This window comes from Podarcis liolepis (assembly GCF_965112155.1).
Source record: "Podarcis liolepis genome assembly, chromosome: 9".
Taxonomy (NCBI): Eukaryota; Metazoa; Chordata; class Lepidosauria; order Squamata; family Lacertidae; genus Podarcis; species Podarcis liolepis.
The window spans coordinates 13094949-13114971 of NC_139564.1; the positions used below are offsets into that span (position 1 = coordinate 13094949).

The window sequence follows — 20023 nt, forward strand, 5'->3', positions numbered from 1 at the left end:
GCTACCTGCAACATGGAGGTCCCCTGCCCCACCCTCCCCTTTTAAAATTGGTGCAATATAAAAATCGTACTAAAGCTTTAAAGGCATTTTGCGACCTCCTCTCCCAGACGAATGGCGCTGGCATTCTGTTTATCGGATAGGATGGAAATTTGTTACTATTGCCTCTTCCACTCCTTCCAGCGGCCTTTACTGCTGCATGGCATCTCAGGGCTCATGGATGGCACTGCGTTCCTGGGCAATGGCAATGCTCCAGGGTTCCTCCTCCCTGCCTGTCAGGTGTAATGAGAGCCAGTGTGGTGTAGTGGTTAAGAGCGGTAGTCTCGTAATCTGAGGAACCGGGTTTGAGTCTCCGCTCCTCCACATGCAGCTGCTGGGTGACCTTGGGCTAGTCACACTTCTCTGAAGTCTCTCAGCCCCACTCACCTCACAGAGTGTTTGTTGTGGGGGAGGAAGGGAAAGGAGAATGTTAGCCGCTTTGAGACTCCTGAAGGGGAGTGAAAGGCGGGATATCAAATCCAAACTCCTCCTCTTCTTCTTCTTCTTCTTCTTCTTCTTCTTCTTCTTCTTCTTGTCTTAAGGGAAGACCAGAGCTTCCCAACTGCCTCACTGGGCATGATGTCGCTGCTACCACTTGCGATGTCCGGCAGAAAATGGGAGATTTATACAGTGGATCCTCAGGTTACATTACCTTTGGGTAACGTAACTTTTGGGTTGCGAACGTGGCAAACCCAGAAGTGTATACTTCCAGGTTTCGCCCCGCACGCATGCACAGAAGCACTCTATCGCGCCATGCACGTGTGCAGAAGTGGCGCCTCATGTTGCGGACTTTTCAGGTTATGTAAGGACCCCCGGAACAAATTAAGTTCATATCCGGAGGGTCCACTGTATTTGTTTGCAAGTGCTTCCAACCCCACCCTTTAGCAAAGTTCTTACGAAATCAGAATGTCAAGCATTTAAGACACCCAGGATGCAATTCAACGTGTTGCATCAGCGAAAGCATTTCTCCTTGCCGGATGTAACGAACTCCCCGTCCACCAGACTGTGGGTTCCCCTGACCCTCCCTAGCAGATATGGGGGGCTGAGAGGGGCGGGAAAGCCCTGTTATGCTAGGACAGGGGTCAGCAACCTTTTTCAGCCATGGGCCGGTTCACCGTCCCTTAGACCATGCGCTGGGCAAGACTATTTTTTTGGGGGGGGGTGAATGAATTCCTGTGCCCCACAAATAACCCAGAGATGCATTTTAAATACAAGGAAACATTCTACTCATGTAAAAACGCAATGATTCCCGGACTGTCCAAGGGCCGGATTTAGAAGGCGACTGGGCCGCATCCAGCCCATGGGCCTTAGGTTGCCTACCCCTGTGCTAGGAGAACTGGTTGCACTGGCTCCCACTAGTACAACGACTTAGTTGAATCCAGCTCACACATCAGAGATGCCTTGGTGTTCAGATGAGCACAATGTGATAGTTGGCTCAACACAGGGGTTATTCCTGCATTGCAAGGGGTTGGATGAATCTTGGGGTCCCTTCCATCTCTTACAATTCCTCTGATTCTATCTCCCGCTCTCTTCTTGCCCTACACCAAGACAGTGTCTTTGAATCACTCAAAGCCACCACCCACCAGATAAAACCTTGTCTGCATACATGATTGGTTTTTTGCAATTCCTGCATATGTCATTTGACTGTAAAGCTTGTTGGGATATTCCGTTTCACCTTAAGGAACAGGCATGATTGCTGTGTGTCACATGCCTGTTTACACTCCAGCACAGTATGCTGGGAACTTCCGTTTGTGTATAGCTTTTGCTTTAAGCTGCTTGCTATGGATGAGATCAGACATGTTTCCCTTTTGTCCTGATGTATGCTGAATAAACTGCTTGTAAATATGCTCACACAAATTCTCCCGCCACTTCTGTTTGCGCGTTATCTCTGCTGAGTTGCGTGCTCCAGCTTTTGAAGCTGTGGGTCGCAGATGCTGCAACAAGGACTGGAGATCACCTGGCACACTGGCCGGTGGGCTGGAGTCAGCTAGGGGCCTGCCAATTGCCCCCATTCCTTGGTTGCATGCCAACAAAGCCTACCATGGCTAATAGCAGAAAGCAGGGGTGGGAGTCATTGTGACCCTCCAGGTACAACTAGACCAGTGTTTCCCAACCTTTTTTGGGCAAAGGCACACTTGTTTCATGAAAAAAATCTCGAGGCACACCCCGTGACGTCAGCGCGCAGCGTCACGCCGGGAGGGACATGAATTGCTAGCAAATTACATAATCACCTCCTTGAGGGCTGGCTCATCTTCTCCGAAGGCAGAACCCCATCAGCACAGACTCACACCATAGCCAAGACGAGGGGGGAAAACCTCAGTCATGCACAGTCATGCACATGTGGGGGCTAAATGAGGACGAAGACCGGGCAGAGAGCAGGGTTCAAATCACCCCACCTGTCCAGGACAATCCCTGGGTGCTCCCTTGGGCCACTCGCCTGACCCACCTCGCAGGGCTGTTGTTGCGAGGATAACACGGGGAGAACCACGCGCGCCCCCGGGAGCTCCTTGGAGGAGAAAGCGGGCGATGAATGCAATGCACGAAATATATGAGAGGCGACCAGGTTTTGAAGGTGAGGGGCCCCCGCCAGCCTCCGCTTCCAACACCCGGCGCAACGACGCCGAAGTTTCCCCCTGGGCTCGGCTCGGGGAGCAGCGCTGCTCCCCCCCGGTTCCCCTTCACCCTCCCGGCTCTCTCTGCTGCCCACTGGGGACCCCCCTCATCTGCCAAGTCCGGAGCGCCGGTGGAAGTTGCATGCATGCATGCAGGGCGCCGCGTTGCCATTGCATTGCACTGCACTCCATGCAACGCCTGCACGCAAGCATTGCCTTGCACGCCCGCCAAGGGGTCTCCCCGCGGTCCGATGCGTCCCCTCCGGCGCGGATGCAGCATTGCAAAAATAACACCACCACCCCGACGCAGCCTACCTGGGGGGCAGCCTCCGCCTCCGCCGCTCCGCCTCCGCGGGGATCCCCGGGCTCCATCCTGCCGCCCGATCTCCGCGGGGGCGCAGGCAGGCTGCGCGGGGTCTGCGCGGAAGAGCCCCTGCCCGCCCGGCCGCCGCCGCCGCGCTCATTCCATGGCCGGGAGAAGAGTGCTTCAAACAAAACGCCCGGCCCGCCAGGTCACGCTGGGAAACGTAGTTCGCGCACCCCGCGCGGGCGCGGAGCCCAAGGGCGAGGGGACTACGGATCCCGGCAGCCCCCGCGCCGGGGATGGAGGGGGAGAGGCCGGGTGCAGGGATGGAGGGACGGGTGGGCGAGCGAGCGAGTGAGTGGCAGCCGCCAAGCCTTGGCCGAGAGCCAGGAAGGGCCTCCCCGGAGGAGGAGGAGGGAGGCGCAGAGCGGGAGGGAGGGAGGGAACCCCAGGGGTCATCCAATCGAAAATTTGACTTAAAAAAAAAATCTTTCGGATTTTTTAAATTTTTTTTAATTTTTCCCGCGGCACACCAGGCAACATCTCGCGGCACACTAGTGTGCCGCGGAACAGTGGTTGGGAAACACTGAACTAGACTATAACTCCCCCTGGGTCCAACTCACTGGGCCACAGGAGACACTTCAATGCAGAATGTGAGAAAAAGCTCTGCAGTAATTAGGAACATAGAGTAATTAAAAAGTAGAGATAACACCTTGCCGACAAAGGTCTGTATAGTAAAAGCTATGGTTTTTCCAGTAGTGATGTATGGAAGTGAGAGCTGGACCATAAAAGAGGCTGATCGCCGAAGAATTGATGCTTTTGAATTATGATGCTGAAGGAGACTCTTGAGAGTCCCATGGACTGCAAGAAGATCAAACCTCTCCATTCTGAAGGAAATCAGCCCTGAGTGCTCACTGGAAGGACAGATCATGAAGCTGAGGATCCAATACTTTGGCCACCTCATGAGAAGAGAAGTCTCCCTGGAAAAGACCCTGATGTTGGGAAAGATGGTGGGCACAAGGAGAAGGGGATGACAGAGGACAAGATGGTTGGATAGTGTTCTCGAAGCTACCAGCATGAGTTTGACCAAACTGCAGGAGGCAGTGGAAGACAGGAATGCCTGGCGTGCTCTGGTCCATGGGGTAACGAAGAGTCGGACACGACTAAACGACTAAACAACAATGACAATTAGGAACATCTTGAAACATCAACAAGCTCATGCTCCACGCAAGTGACTCACCTCATCCCCACTGGCAATTTGATGGGCCAGTTCCTTCAAATTCCTCATCATCCGCTCATCTCGAAAATCATAAGGAAACGTCTCCGTCCACTCTGTTAGCAACTGCAGAATTTTGGGGGCAATTTTCCGTAACCGGTTCTGGAGAGAGAGACAAAGAACATAGGTGTGGTCCCTCAGAATATTCATGGGTTAGAGTTAGGAGGGCACAAGACTACGTACTGAGTATTGCTGTTCACCTAAACAGACTTTCCATCTGGGGTGCTTGAGACTTCCGTTCAGTCTGCATTTTAAAGTATGTTTGATCCCAATTCACAGTTTCTAGATTGGAACACTTATTTTGCATTTCTCCAACAAGTTACAAAAATGCATATTTTGGGGTTAAAAAAAGTACAAAAATAATCCAGTTTTTTCGTGCAGTTTGGAAGAGAAAAAGCAACACGCTGCTGGTTCAAGAATGGGACAGAATGAACTTATGGATGAACACATGCAAAAGCTGACATGGACCAGGAAATGTTGATCCATTCCTACCCTTCTGTGTCCACTTCTATTCTCACTAAGGGTGGAAACAGACAACCATGCGGTGGAAAACCATTAAAAAGTGTATTGTAAGGCAGGAGGACTGTGTAGCTGCTTTGAGCTCTTTGGAGGAAAGGTGGGGTAGAAGTTGTAGCCAACAAATCATAGAGGTGGAAGGGACCCAAGGGTCATCTAGTCCAACCTCCACAATGCAGGAATCTTGGCTAAAGAATCCATGAAAAATGGGCATCCAACCTCTGCTGAAAAACTTCCAAGAAAGGATAGTCTACCACCTCTCATGGAATAAAAGGAGACATCTTGGCAGAATTAGACGAATCCCTGTATTGTATAAATATAAGTTCGTAGGGAGGTAAAAAGAAACTATATAAAAAATATCTAACTGTGTGATATAAAGTAATGGATAGATAAAGTACAGTGAGATTAATTGGAAGTCAGTTTTAAATTTCTTCTCTGTAAGTTTTATAACTGTGTTCAGTATACTGGTAAAAGGTAAAGGGACCCCTGACCATTAGGTCCAGTTGTGGCCGACTCTGGGGTTGCGGCACTCATCTCGCTTTATTGGCCGAGGGAGCCAGCGTACAGCTTCCGGGTCATGTGGCTAGCATGACTAAGCCACTTCTGGCGAACCAGAGCAGCGCACGGAAACGCCGTTTACCTTCCCGCCAGAGCGGTACCTATTTATCTACTTGCACTTTGATGTGCTTTCGAACTGCTAGGTTGGCAGGAGTGGGGACCAAGCAACAGGAGCTCACCCCGTCGCGGGGATTCGAACCACCGACCTTCTGATTGGCAAGTCCTAGGCTCTGTGGTTTAACCCACAGTGCCACCCGTGTCCCCAGTATACTGGTATATGATGATAATTATATTAATGTTCTTGTATCTTATAGTGTGGTGGTTTGTTTGATTTTTCTGTTATTTGTTTGATTGTATGTTTGTTTACTTGTATGTATGTCTGTTTTCTCATAAATGTATTTAATTTAAATTAATAAAGATATATTAAAAAAGAAAATGAAAGGAGAGTCAACCACCTCTCATGGGAGTCTGTATATAAATATAAATATAAATATAAATATAAATATAAATATAAATATAAATATAAATATAAATATAAATATAAATATAAATATAAATATAAATATAAATATAAATATAAATATAAATATAAATATATGCATCTCGCCTCCATGTGTTGGCTAAGATGACCTTCTGTCCCAGTCACTAAGCAGGGTGCAACCCTAAATCACATTGATTAGGCAGGCCACTTACTTTATCGGCTGTGGGCTCATCCAGTCTCTGCTGCTCAATGCACAAATGGCAAACTTTTGCCATTAACTCGTAAGGGTGGACGAAGAGCCGAGAGCTGAGCAGGAAGGTAAAGATGTATGTTCTCTGCAAGTGAAGAGAGACGGCAGCTAAGAAGATGCATAACTTCACAGGGGCCATTTAGAACAAGACACACATGCTCATGTTTTAGCAGGCAGAGGCTAACTTGTTGCATTACCGTGGGAGAGCGCCCAAGACTGCCAGGGTAAGCATTTGAAACCTCATTGCGCCAAACGCCATTGTCTTCAGAACCTGTGCTGGGTACATCACCACACCCTGGTGATGCAAGGCTGGCAGCAGACAGGGCAAGGAACATCACAGCTGAGCCGACAATCGTTGCGTAATAAACACGCAGTCAATAACAGAGTTGCTGGGTATGCAATTCCAAAATTCATCCTCTTGCTAAACATGCAACATTGCCTAGTGGTTTAGGGACTCTCACTTCTACCTTGAACTCAGTGGGTGGTGAGAGGCAAACCTCAGCATCAGCCTCCCATGAGAATCACATGGGCCTACTCTAGAGCAGGAGTCTGCAAACTTTTCCAACAGGGGGCCGGTCCACTGTCCCTCAGATCTTGTGGGGGGCCGGACTATATTTTTTTTGGGGGGGAATGAATGAATTCCTATGACCCACAAATAACTCAGAGATGCATTTTAAATAAAAGGACACATTCTACTCATGTAAAAACACACTGATTCCCGGACCGTCCGCAGGCCGGATTTAGAAGGCAATTGGGCCAGATCCGGCCCCCGGGCCTTAGTTTGCCTACCCATGGCTTAAATTAGGTTCTCAACCTGTGGGTCCCCAGATGTTGTTGGACTACAACTCCCATCATCCCTGAGCTCTGGCCTTGCTAGCTAGGGGTGATGGGAGTTGTAGTTCAACAACATCTGGGAAGCCACAGGTTGAGAAAGGCTGCTCTAGAGCATTGATGCAAGCAGTATTGAGGTCATGCTATAAAGTGCTACAGAGAAACAAAAAAACAAACAAACACTTTACCAGTGTGGTTGGTGCCACCTCCATTTTTAATATTATTTTTATTTTTATTTTTATTTTTATTTTTATTGAAATACTAATATACTGCTGCATCATAAAGATATAGCACAGCGGTTTACAACCATATAAAAAAATGAAACCAAACAATAAAATAATAAAAAGTTCAAAATGAGTTCAAAGCAAAAATAAATTAGAAATCAATAGACCATTGTGTGGGATGCACTTTTAGTTGCCGGGCAAAACAGAAAAGTTTTCAGGAGGTGTTTAAAGGTTGGCACAGAAGGTGCCTGCTAAAACTCTAGTGGCAGGGCATTCCACAGGACTGGGGTGATGACACCAAAAGGCTCGATTTCTCGTTGTTGTCAAATGAGCCCCACCAACTCAGGGAACAACCTAAGATGCTCTGGCAGATGGGAGAGGCAGTCACGCTACAAAGTGCTGCATACTCTAGTAAAACCAGAAAGCTTACATTCCTGGTAGATCCACTATATGTTGAAAGTTACTGCTCAGAACCATGGGATGAGACTTACCGCTGTAACTGACCAGCCCTAGTTTGGTATTCCAAGACTGTTGCAAATTCCAGCAATGAATATAATTTATTATCTGTGAAACCAATTCAGCTGCACTTGTTTTATTCTCTGGGCAGCCAGATCCTAAGTGATCTCCACAGTAGATCTTCACAGCTGAGGCTTCCCTGCTGCATAAGCTCTCTGCTACACTGCACCAGCCCATCAGCAATAATCTTAATAGCTCAGCCACAGGTTCCTGCACCCCATAAATAGAGCCCAGCAGTCTGTGTATGTTATGCCAAATTTCATATTCTTAATGGCTCAAAGTATCTATTCCATATCACTTTTGCAAGCAAGAGAATACAGCTGAGGACCAGGCAGTGTATATCTTTCCAGTGTGGAATCCTGTCCTGTTGTTATCATAGGACGGAAAATTCCACGCAGCTTCAAGAGTTAGCAATCCTCATGTGAGTTTTCAACAAGGGTGTCATTCAGTTCAATCCGAAGCTTCCATGCATGAACATGAATAAGCAAGGAGTGTTTTGAAGCAATCTTGTTTATCTGAGTAATTACCGTATTTACTCAAATCTAACGCTCACCTTTTGGGGCCATATTACGTTGCGAAAGTTAAGGCGCGCATTAGATTCGATGACATATTTACATCCGCCAGCAAATACTTTTTTTGTTGTTTCAAGGTTCTGAAAACTGAGGTGCGTGTGACATTTGATGGCGCATTAGACTCGAGTAAATACGGGAACACTGAAGGAGTCCTAGTGAAGGCATTATATTCACACATTAAGAAATCTGTCGCAACTGATTGCTCAGCACATTTGTGAAGATCAAAGGGGAAGCTGAACATTTGATTTCCATGTGCGTATTCAGACACAGAGCAGAGGATAGAAGCAAACTCATCATACTGAAGGGGGCCAATTCACTTATGGCTGTTTTCTACATGGATGATAATGCCCAAACGGGAAAATTGCATGTAGACTTGGGTGTGATGCTTATCTTGCTATGTGTATACATGGCAAATAGCAGCATTTTCCCAGCCTGTAGTCTGGTGGGCAGGCATCTAGAAACCTACTTAAAGGTAAAGGGACTCCTGACCATTAAGTCCAGTCGTGGCTGACTCTGGGGTTGCGGCACTCATCTCGCTTTATTGGCCGAGGGAGCCGGCGTACAGCTTCCGGGCCATGTGGCCAGCATGACTAAGCCGCTTCTGGCGAACCAGAGCAGTGCACGGAAACGCCGTTTACCTTCCCGCCAGAGCACTTGCACTTGGACGCGCCTTTGAACTGCTAGGTTGGCAGAAGCAGGGAGCGAGCAACGGGAGGTCACCCCGTTGCAGGGATTCAAACTGCCGACCTTCTGATCAGCAAGTCCTAGGCTCTGTGGTTTAACCACAGCGCCACCCGCATCCCATTTAGAAACCCACTTAGTGTGGGACAATTAGTGCTTGCTCTATGGCAGAGGGGCGAAAATAGATCCAACACTCCCTGGGTTGTTTTTGACAGAGGAGCAGGATATCAACCATCTCACTGTGTGTCCAAATCCCTAGGAACACCTAGGAAGGTGCCTCATGAAGAGTCAGACCAGTTGGTCCATCTAGCTCAGTACTGTCTACACTAACTGGCAGCTGCTGGCTCCAAGGTCTCTAATGCACATTAGGTCGGGCCAATTTAATTTGCAAAAGGAGGAGACTTACATCAGGGTAGTAATCAACAGTGGGCACTAAGTGCTGGATGAGGGCTTCCAAGGATCCTGACAGCAAGTTGTTTTCATGGTAATAGAGCCCTCCGCAGCTGTCCTCTTTGGCCTGATACAGGTTTCGGTTGTAACCACTGCTGTCAAACATCGCTGCAAAGGGAGGAGTCTGCGGCATGTTTTCCTAAGCAAATACAGAGGAAGGAGAAAAGTTTGTACACAATATTCAGGTGAGGCAATTCATTTATGAGTCTTCCTTTTCTTAATCCCCACGAAAATCCTTTGTGGTAACTCATAAATCCCGTTTTATACTCGAGAAGGTGTGGTTAGACCACACCAGCCTTTCCGAACCTTGGGTCTCTGGATGTTGCTGAACTACAACTCCCATCAGCCCCAGCAAGGCCCAACAGTCAGAGTTGATGGGAATTGTAGTCCAATGACACCTGAGGATCCAAGTTTGTGGGAGGCTGGACTGGACAACAGAGACTTGCTCCAAACCATCCTGTATGGTCATGTCAAAAGGCTGTAATTGGAACCCAAATCTGTAGATTTGTCTACTGGGGGTCCTTAAAGGTGGCACATGGTTCAAAGAAGCCAACTGGTGATGGGGAACCTTCTACCCTCCAGGTATTTCTGAACTACATCTCCCACCTTCCCTGGCCATTTCCCATGCTCCCTGAGGCTGTTGAGAGTTGAAGTTCAGCTGGAGGGTCAATGGTGCTCCTTCTACACACCTGCAATAGAACTTCTGCATGGAATCCTGACGATTGTCCATACTTCAAAAATTTCTCATTGTCAGTCTCCTCTAGGGAAGTTACTTGGAGCTGTAATCCTGAATCAGTCAGGACTGTACCTACAGTTCTTTGCCCACCGACTCAGCTCCATTACTGATATGTCAACAGACACGGATTTCGGGTTCTGCCTCCCTTGGAACATCACATCTTCCACAGTCCCTCTACCCTCTCATCCCCTTGGGAACCATCATTCTCTAGCATCCTAGATTGGTGGACTTTCCACAAGAAAGAGCAAGAGGTATGTCGACACACCCTGTCCTGGGCAACATGGATTATCTTCATCGGCTGTTTTGTTTTGGCTAGCACAGTCCGGACTAGACAGCATCCTGGATGGCTGCCGTGGTCTAGGGTTTATGCATCAAGGTTTTGTCACACAGAGGATGCTTCAATCTCAACCGGTGGCTCCAAGTGCTACTTAATCGTTGCTCTTTTGTAGGAAATGCAACAGACTTTCTATGTCATTGAGGCACCACACACAGTGATCAACTCCCATCCAGGAATCAATGTTCCCACTGTGGAAGGATGTGTGTATCCAGAATTGGCCTTCACAGTCACTCACAGTAAAGGTAAAGGAACCCCTGATCATTAGGTCCAGTCCTGGCTGACTCTGGGGTTGCGGCGCTCATCTCGCTTTATTGGCTGAGGGAGCCAGCATTTGTTCGCAGACAGCTTCCGGGTCATGTGGCCAGCATGACTAAGCCACTTCTGGCAAACCAGAGCAGCGCACGGAAACGCCGTTTACCTTCCCGCCGGAGCGGTACCTATTTATCTACTTGCACTTTGACATGCTTTCGAATTGCTAGGTTGGCAGGAGCAGGGACCAAGCAACGGGCGCTCACCCCATCACGGGGATTCGAACCGCCGACCTTCTGATCGGCAAGTCCTAGGCTCTGTGGTTTAACCCACAGCGCCACCCACGTCCCATCTGTCACTCACGGACTCATTGTTAAAACCGTGTTTATGGAAGACAATCTTACTTGGCTGCAAGTGATCACTAAAGAAGACAACACAACAATTTCCAGTCACACAGCCTACAACGCATCCCATCCTTGATGCAGCCACGTGTTTGGGGAAAAGGAATGATCACATCAATGATGTCGGAACAGTCATCTCCCCACCCCTCTGGGTTACAAGTCAAATTGCCAGGTATGTACATTTGTTCAAGTTTCATGCAAGAAGTTGGCATGTCTCCAGAAGCATGCATCCACAAGGGCTACAGGCATGCAAATAATGAAATGGACAACAAGGAGGAGTCAAACAGGAAAGGGGAGAAACTGCTGTGTAAGAACACCCCACGTGTCATTCATCCTGAACAGTGCTGCCACACCCTTGATTGAGCAAGACTCCCAACAGTTTTAATCTCAAGAGCAAATGAAGGAAATGGCTGGAGCTCTATGGCAGAGAACATGCTTTTCATAAAGTTCAATCCCCAGCACCTCTAGTTAGGACATGGGAGAGACTCTTCTCCGAAGCCCTAGAGACTGATGCCAGTCAGTGTAGACCAGGGTCGGGCAAGGTTTACCTCGCTTGGGCCATTTCACTCCAGTGGAGATCCCTCCGTGGGCCGAACTCCACATGCACGTAAGTGCGCGCGTCCACGATTTCCGGTGTCTGCGTAGACATGATTGTTGGCATCTGCGCATGTGCAGACGCGATTTCCGGCGCTGCAGAAGCGAGTCTCCGCGCTGTGCTAGTTTAGCGCATCACATGGGGACTCACCGAGCAGGTGGCTCATTTCGGGGGTGGCTTGTGGGCCGGTTAAACGACCCCCGTGCGCCACTTGTGGCCCATGGGCCTTAGGTTGCCTACCCCTGGTATAGACTGTATGGAGCTAAATGGACCAATGGTTTGACTTGGTATAGTGTTCCTGTGGGGCCAATGACTCCTTCCTGAAACCCTGGAGAGCTGGTTGCTGATTGTAATAGACAACCCGACAGACCGATGCCCTAAGGCAGTTTATCTTCTTCTCTCCCCGATAAGAAGATCCAGCTGGTGGCCCATCTAGTCCAGCCTCGTGTTCTCACAGTGGCCAACTAGATGCCTGTGGGAAACCCTCAAGGAGAACTGGAATGCAAGAGCACTTTCTGTTCCTGTGGTTTCCTGCAACAGGCATTCTGAAGCACTGCTGCCTTCAACCCATAGTGGCTAGCAGTCACTGATAGCCTTATTCTCCATGAACTGTACTCTCCACCCAACACAGCTGAGACTCTGCAAAAAAGAGTGCCAGCACACTGCACACACATGTGTGCCTGGAAAGTGCTTAATTCCCCCCTTCCCACAAAGATAGCATTACAAGTGCAGATGCCACCTCTTCTCTTTCTCTATTGCACGGGTCAGCAAACTTTTTCAGCAGGGGACCGGTCCACGGTCCCTAAGACCTTGTGGGGGGCCGGACTATATTTTGGAAAAAAAGAATGAACAAATTCCTATGCCCCACAAATACCCCAGAGATGCATTTTAAATAAAAGGACACATTCTACTCATGTAAAAACACACTGATTCCCGGACCGTCTGTGGGCCGGATTTAGAAGGTGGTTGGGCCAGATCTGGCCCCTGGGCCTTAGTTTGCCTAAAGGGACCCCTGACCATTAGGTCCAGTCGTGACCAACTCTGGGGTTGTGGTGCTCATCTCACTTTACTGGCCAAGGGAGCCGGCGTACAGCTTCTGGGTCATGTGGCCAGCATGACTAAGCCACTTCTGGCGAACCAGAGCAGCACACGGAAATGCCATTTACCTTCCCACCGGAGCAGTACCTATTTATCTACTTGCACTTTGATGTGCTTTCGAACTGCTAGGTGGGCAGGAGCAGGGACTGAACAACAGGAGCTCACTCCATCACAGGGATTTGAACTGCCAGCCTTCTGATCGGCAATCCCTAGGCTCTGTGGTTTAGACCACAGTGCCATCCATGTGGGTTTGCCTACCCATCCTCTATTGGGGGTTGTTGTTATTGATGTTGTTGTTGTTTTGATGGGGGGCAGACTCTTTTAAATAGTAAATAAATGCAGGAGCTGGTGTGTGCCAGTCCAGGAAAGAACCCGATTTTGGAAAACAATTTTGGAAAGAACCCGATTTTGGAAAAAAGTGGTAACAGAACAGCCTGTCAATACGTAGCTTCTCTCCCCACCCTCCTTCTCCATCTGTGTGCTCCAAAACTCCCAACAAAGCACTTTTCGGAGAGAGGCGAGGAGAAGCTATTAAGTTATTAGCTGGATTCCTGGGGACAAAAAAAAAGATATGAAAGGAAGAAAACGCACCATGCAGGACAGAGAGCCAAAGGGTCTGGCTTGCTTCTGGCAACAGGTCAAGACAATGAAGGCATTCAAACTCTGCACGAGACTTGGAGGGTTGAGAAAGGAAACAATAAGACAGAAAGCTAAAACACAGTCGCTTGGGGAAGGTGGAAGGCACACCAAGCTGGGGAGACTCCCCTGGGCTGCCTAACCTCCCCCCCCCCTTCGCTAATCCCTCTTTTCAAGATGCCAAAGGAGATTTGCATCAAAATAAGGGACGGCAGCAGGCTCAGCATCTGAAAAGTCACATTCATCACTCTGAGCAGCTGTTCGACCAGGGATTGGATTCCTCCCAGCACCAATAAGTCAGGAGGAGGGGGGACGGAGGGGGGGGGATGTGCATGTGTGCATGAAGAGAAAGAATGAAACAGACCCACGTGCCTTCGCAGAAGGGGACAGACGCGCAGCAGGTGGAATTTTAGGCAGTGTGAGAATGCCACATGCTGCTTTGGAAGGAGAAGGCAGTTGGGGAAAGGAGAAGTGGGTAGGAAGTCCCTTTGTCTTCAGAGGGGATCACCAGCAGCAGAAAGAGAAGAGACAAATGGTACTTGGCCACTTCATGGCCGCAGATGAGCTCCTTTTCCCCATCACTTCCTTCCATCTGCTACTTTGCAAAACCCAAAACAGAAACATGCACCAGTTTCCCCCAAAGATGCTTCCCATAGACATCTCTTTGTCATACTCTAGAGGCAATGGAACACCCAAACTCTTCCTTACATCACCAGTATAATTTTTTTGGATATGAGATAATGGGAGTTATCCAGAGACCTACTTTAGACATCTAAAGGCAAAAGCATCCCTTGTTTGTTTGTTTGTTTGTTTGTTTGTTTTTTAAAAGCCAAACAAACAAAGGACCAGCAAATCCCAATACATCCTTGATTGTAAACATTTCAAAATACATTCGCATAAGACACTGATAAGTATGCTTGAATTCAGAGTGGGAAAATGTTTCCCAAGCCTTTCATTGATGGGAAAGTCAGCTGAGAGAGCGCAAATTAGGAATTAGCACAAGCGCAAATGTATTGGAATCCTATCGCCGTCACCCAAAAGGACACAGGATGCAAGATTTAGAATAAAGACGACAACTCCTGTCCAAATCTAAACAATTTATCCTCTGCATATCATAGAACTGCAGAGTTGAAAGGGACCACAAGGGCCATCTATAGTCCAAGCCCCTGGGATGCAGGAATCTTTTGTCCAAGGTGGGGCTTGAACCCACGACCCTGAGATGTTAGAGCCTCATGCTCTACTGACTGAGCCACTCTGTTCCATTGGAGCCAAGAGGAACATCACCATGCAAGGGGAAGGACCACGGCTCAGTGGCAGAGCATCTGCTCTGCATGTGGAAGGTCGCAGGTTCAATCCCCGGTATCTCCAAGCAGGGCTGGGAGAGACTCCCTTCCTGAAACCCTGCAGAGATGTTACCTGTCAATATTGAACTAGATCATGGGTAGGCAAACTAAGGCCCAGGAGCCGGATCCAGCCCAAATGCCTTCTAAATCCGGCCCACAGATGGTCCAGGAATCGGCATGTTTTTACGTGAGTAGAATGTGTCTTTATTTAAAATGCATCTCTGAGTTATTTGTGGGGCACAGGAATTGGTTCATTTTTCCCCCTTCAAAATATAGTGTGCCCCCCCACAAGGTCTGAGGGACAGTGGACCGGCCCCCTACTGAAAAAGTTTGCTGACCCCTGAACTAGATGGACTGGTAACCTGACTTGGGGCTCCTCCAGACTTCCACTTCCCCTACTGCTTTCCCCTGGAGAAATCCAGTCTTTACCACTGAATCGGAGCAAATGTCAACTGGTTTTTCCTCCGGATTGACATTTGCACCAGCTTATCGCTAAAGTGCATGCAGGCTTGCGCTCGGATCTGTGCTTCTAGGCATGGGGACAAGTGCAAGTCTGCATGAGGCCTCCATATAAGGCAGCTTCCTATGTTCCTAAGTGGGCATCAAGATATGCTCATCAACATATACAAGTTGGCTTCCTGTTCAGCCCAATTGTTCTTTGCTGGATAAGGATGCCTGGATGCTTACTTCTGTAGGAGCGTGAGGTTTATTTTCCCACCGGCAGCCAGTTACTGCAATGGCACTGACACGGCCTGGCCCACCAATTTAATTCAATAAGGCATCCCTTCTGTGTTTGCTTGTACATTGGAGTGGAAGGCGAGGGATGCTGGTCGTTCATTCGGAATGCACCGCTCGCTCGGGCCAGGTTACTGAATGAGATGCACGATGCATTGTCCAAATGTCAGAGCCGATATGAAAGTGTGAAGAGGATAAATATAGGCCACCTGTTGATGGCCTCATCTAATGCAAACAGTACCGGGGGGGGGCGATAAGGGGAGAATGGGCTCCATGGGATTTCAACAGACATTCATGCAGAAAACAAGGTTCTCATAGATTTAAATCATCCAAGAATTCAGCTTTTGTTGGCAAATTCTTGACAGAACGAAACACACTGGGCAATCTCCAGTTGTGCCCACCCATGAGAGAAAAGGCATTTGCTCATAGATTCACAGAGCTGGGAGGGACCCCGAGTTTCATCCAGTCCACCCCACCTGCAATGCATGAATATACAGCTGTGTAATGGGACTTCTCCTTGCTCCCCTCTGTGGCTCCCTTAGGCCCCTCCCCAGTCTGCTCTGTGGAGTTGAGGGATCCTCCAGGGCAGATCAGGGGGCAATGTTTGAAACTCAAGATATATGAGCTAGGTCCTTAAACCAGGGCTCCTTAAAACAGGGTTGTTACAGTTGCCAAACGGAATGCCACACTTTGGGGCCGGAAGACTTGAGAGTTGCATTTTCCAATACAAGCTTTTGGTTCCTGAAATTCATTCTGATCATGCAGATCAAATATAGTGGCTAGAATTCTACAGGTTGTATTGCTAGCATGTGAAAACGGTCAAGATCCAAGGATCCCCAGGCATGCACCTCCAGATGGTGGAGATGTCCAACACCATCTTGGCACCCGGGCATCTTCCCTTGGTTGCAAAGGGCCAATAGGTAAAGGGACTCCTGACCATTAGGTTCAGTCGTGACCGACTCTGGGGCTGCGGCACTCATCTCGCTTTATTGGCCGAGGGAGCTGGCGTACAACTTCTGGGTCATGTGGCCAGCATGACTAAGCCGCTTCTGGCGAACCAGAGCAGCGCATGGAAATGCCGTTTACCTTCCCGCCGGAGCGGTACCTATTTATCTACTTTGACGTGCTTTCAAACTGCTAGGTTGGCAGGAGCTGGGACTGAGCAACGGGAGCTCACCCCGTCGCAGGGATTCGAACCGCCGACCTTCAGATCGGCAAGTCCTAGGCTCAGTGGTTTAACCCACAGCGTGTCCTTGGGGAGGAAGAGGTGCTACACTACGACTACCACGTTGTCCTTAAGTGGCACCAGCCTTTTAAAGACCACTTTCTCTTTGATATTTTTTCTGACGCTTCTTTTTTCTCCCTTCTCTCTGCATGTTTTCTTCAAAGCCGGGCTTAAACCAGCCGAGCTTCCTCTAAACGCACCCCCTACCCCTCTTTTTAACAAAACGAAAAGCACAGCTTATGCGTTTCAGGACCCAAGATCCAACCAGCTTGCTTAGCGTGAATTAGGAGGACAATAATGGCATGACAATTCCGCCAAGGACCCTGGGAGAATTCCACCTCTGGCCCATTCGGTTGCAGAGAGATTTATGGAGTGAATTAATCTGAAAGGGATGCACGATGGACTTAGGCCCCAGCCAAAGCCTGCAATAAAACTTCCCCTGTGCGGCAAGAGATCGTTTGAGGCAAAAAGCTGCTTTTCTATGTCATTATATACAACCAAGCAGCTGGAGGACGGGAAGGAGGGGCTGCTGGGCAGCGGCCCATGCTCAAGTATAGCACACCGTTCTAGTTTTCAGCCTCACAGATCAAACTAATCCAGGGGCTGGTGCTTCCTTTGCCTTGGGTGTGTGAACCCAAATGGTGAACAAGTGCCAGAGCAGCTTTCCCCAAGCTGGTGCCCTCCAGATGTTTTGAACTGCAGCTCACATCAGCCCCGGTCAGGACAGCTGTCTAGAGGGCACCATGTTGGGAATGGCCGCACTTGAGAACCTGCAGAAGGAGCAGACTTGGTTTCAAGGATTTTGGATAGCAAGGCTCATAAAGAGGCCTGAGGACCCTGGTGCTGTTCCCAATAAGACTGTGCTGGGCTAGGTGAACCTGTGAGCAGATTTATGTGTCAGGTATATCATTTTTTAAAAAATTAAATTACTAAGATGTGTAGATACAGTGGTACCTCTGGATGCGAACGGGATCTGTTCCAGAGCCCCATTCACATCCTGAGTAGAATGCAATCTGCGACTGCGCGTGCGTGGGTCATGATTCACCGCTTCTGCGCATGTGCATGACATCATTTTGAGCATCTGCACATGCACGAGCGGCGAAACACGGAAGTAACGCATTCCGTTACTTCCGGGTCACCATGGAGCGTAACCTGAAAACACTCAACCTGAAGCACATTTAACCCAAGGTATGACTGTATTTAATGCTAGGGAGTACAAGGATCTCGAGGTTATTTCCTTTTTAATAAATTTGGTTTATCCAGGATTGAAGCTGGCCTGGTAACATTTTCAGAAGTGCTCGTTGTTGATACCTTAGATACCTCAGCAAACTTTTTCAGCAGGGGGCCGGTCCCCTGTCCCTCAGACCTTGTGGGGGGGCGGAAATGAATGAATGAATTCCTATGCCCCACAAATAACCCAGAGATGCATTTTAAATAAAAGCACACATTCTACTCATGTAAAAAGACGCTGATTCCCGGATCGTCCGTGGGCCGGATTTAGAAGATGATTGGACCGGATCTGGCCCACTGGCCTTAGTTTGCCTACCCATGCCTTAGATTAGGGGAAGGAGAACAATTTTCTCTTGAAGGCCCCATTCGAAAGAAGTTCAAACTGAATGTGGGCAGAATCAACAGTGGGCAAGGAAACTTCTCTTTTTCTGCCACTTCTCCTATTTCCTTCCTCTATGCCATCCCACAAAATCAGACTAAGGCACTGCAGTTTGCCTCAGATAAGCTTGCAAAATTTGCATCTCTTGGTTCTGCTGATGGAGTGCAGAAGCTGAGGAGAAATGCAACACTGATCCAAGTTGGCCGTTTAAAATACACTTATTGAGGATCCACCACCAGTTCTGACTCCCTCCTAACTAAATGCACATATCCGCATTTGCAAATAGTCGTACCTCAGCTCCCAAACGCCTTGGGAGTCGAAGGTTCTGGCTCCCGTAAGTGTGTGTTCTGGTTTTCAAACGTTTTTTCAGAAGCCAAGCATTTGACGGGCTCCCTGCGGCCAATCAGAAGCCGCTTTGGAACTTGAAGGTTTCGGAAGTCAAACCGACTTCTGGAATGGATTCTGCTCGACTTCCAAGGTACGACTCTATATGAAAGTTCAACCCTCCTCCCTGAGTGCTTGCTGTTCACAAGCTTACCAGTTTGTAGAGGTGTACAGCTAAGATGCTTGACACAGACATGTGAAAATATATCAATTAGCCACAAGATGGGTTTCGACGAAAAAGCACAGAGTTCAGGATCTGAAGAAATGCATGCAGCCTCAGGACTTTCTTGTCTGGTGAAATCTAATCCAATTGCAGCGATGCTAATTTCTTCCAATATAAGACTTGATCAAAAGCAGGAGAAAGAAGTACTGGTTTCAGAACAGCCAGCCTTCAGTAGCTGGGTTATTTCATCAGCCAGCAATTCTCCAGTTGAGCAGAAGATGGAACCTGACTCCAAACCCTTGGATCAAAGTCTCAGCCTCTCAAATCATCACACCTACAAAGTCAACAGATTAAGTGGGATCTTCGGAGTACAATTAAGAAGCAGGCATGGTAGATGGGAAAGAAAAGGGGACTCTTTATCTCCGTGTACAGCTTACAAGAAAATGTTACAGAGGGGAATGCTTTTGGGATGATTAAGAGACTTTAACTTTTAACCTCTTATTCAGACAGACTTAAGGCATGCACACCCACACGCTTTATGGGGCACTTGGAAAACAAAACTCTACAGAGCGAGGAAAGCAGCTCTGAGTCACTCTGTTATCTTGCAATATGTCTCAGGAACTTGGCTTCACTCTGATTATTTTTACATTAGGCTAGACACACACACACACAGGCTTCCAAGTACACTAATAGCAGACTTTGTCAACCTGGTGCCCTCCAGATGTTTCAGACTAGAACTCCCATTCTCTAGTCCAAAACAGCTGGAGGGCACGAGGGTGGCAAAGGACAATACAGTGGTACCTCGGGTTACATACGCTTCAGGTTACATACGCTTCAGGTTGCACACTCCGCTAACCCAGAAATATTGCCTCAGGTTAAGAACTTTGCTTCAGGATAAGGACAGAAATCGTGCTCTGGCGGCGCGGCGGCAGCAGGAGGCCCCATTAGCTAAAGTGGTGCTTCTGTACATTGTACATTTTTTGCTTGTGTGAGGTTTCATTTCACAACTCACAACAATACAATAATGACTTGCGGTTGTTCGTATTCTTGTCCATATCATCACATTACCTGGTAGCGGCCTTTTTTGGCCAAGGCTGCGGTAGATCAAATCCAAATCAGAGATAGTGCAGTAACTCTTAATGTAAATTTAACAGAATCAGGGGAAAGTAACCAGGGAAAACATTCTGTATCTCGTTACAGTTGAA

General features: G+C 48.3%; 1 protein-coding gene across 2 annotated transcripts in view; it reads right to left on the reverse strand.

Moving 5' to 3' along the window:
• The window catches only part of RASGEF1B (RasGEF domain family member 1B), a 264461-nt gene that overhangs the window by 20688 nt on the left and 223750 nt on the right, over positions 1-20023 (reverse strand). For both annotated transcript variants that reach the window (XM_083458826.1, XM_083458827.1), the window contains 3 exons: positions 9264-9446; positions 5996-6118; positions 4193-4330 (listed from right to left, as the gene is read on the reverse strand). In XM_083458826.1, coding sequence (XP_083314952.1) covers positions 4193-4330; positions 5996-6118; positions 9264-9446 — 444 coding nt within the window. The remainder of the gene's footprint in view (positions 1-4192; positions 4331-5995; positions 6119-9263; positions 9447-20023) is intronic.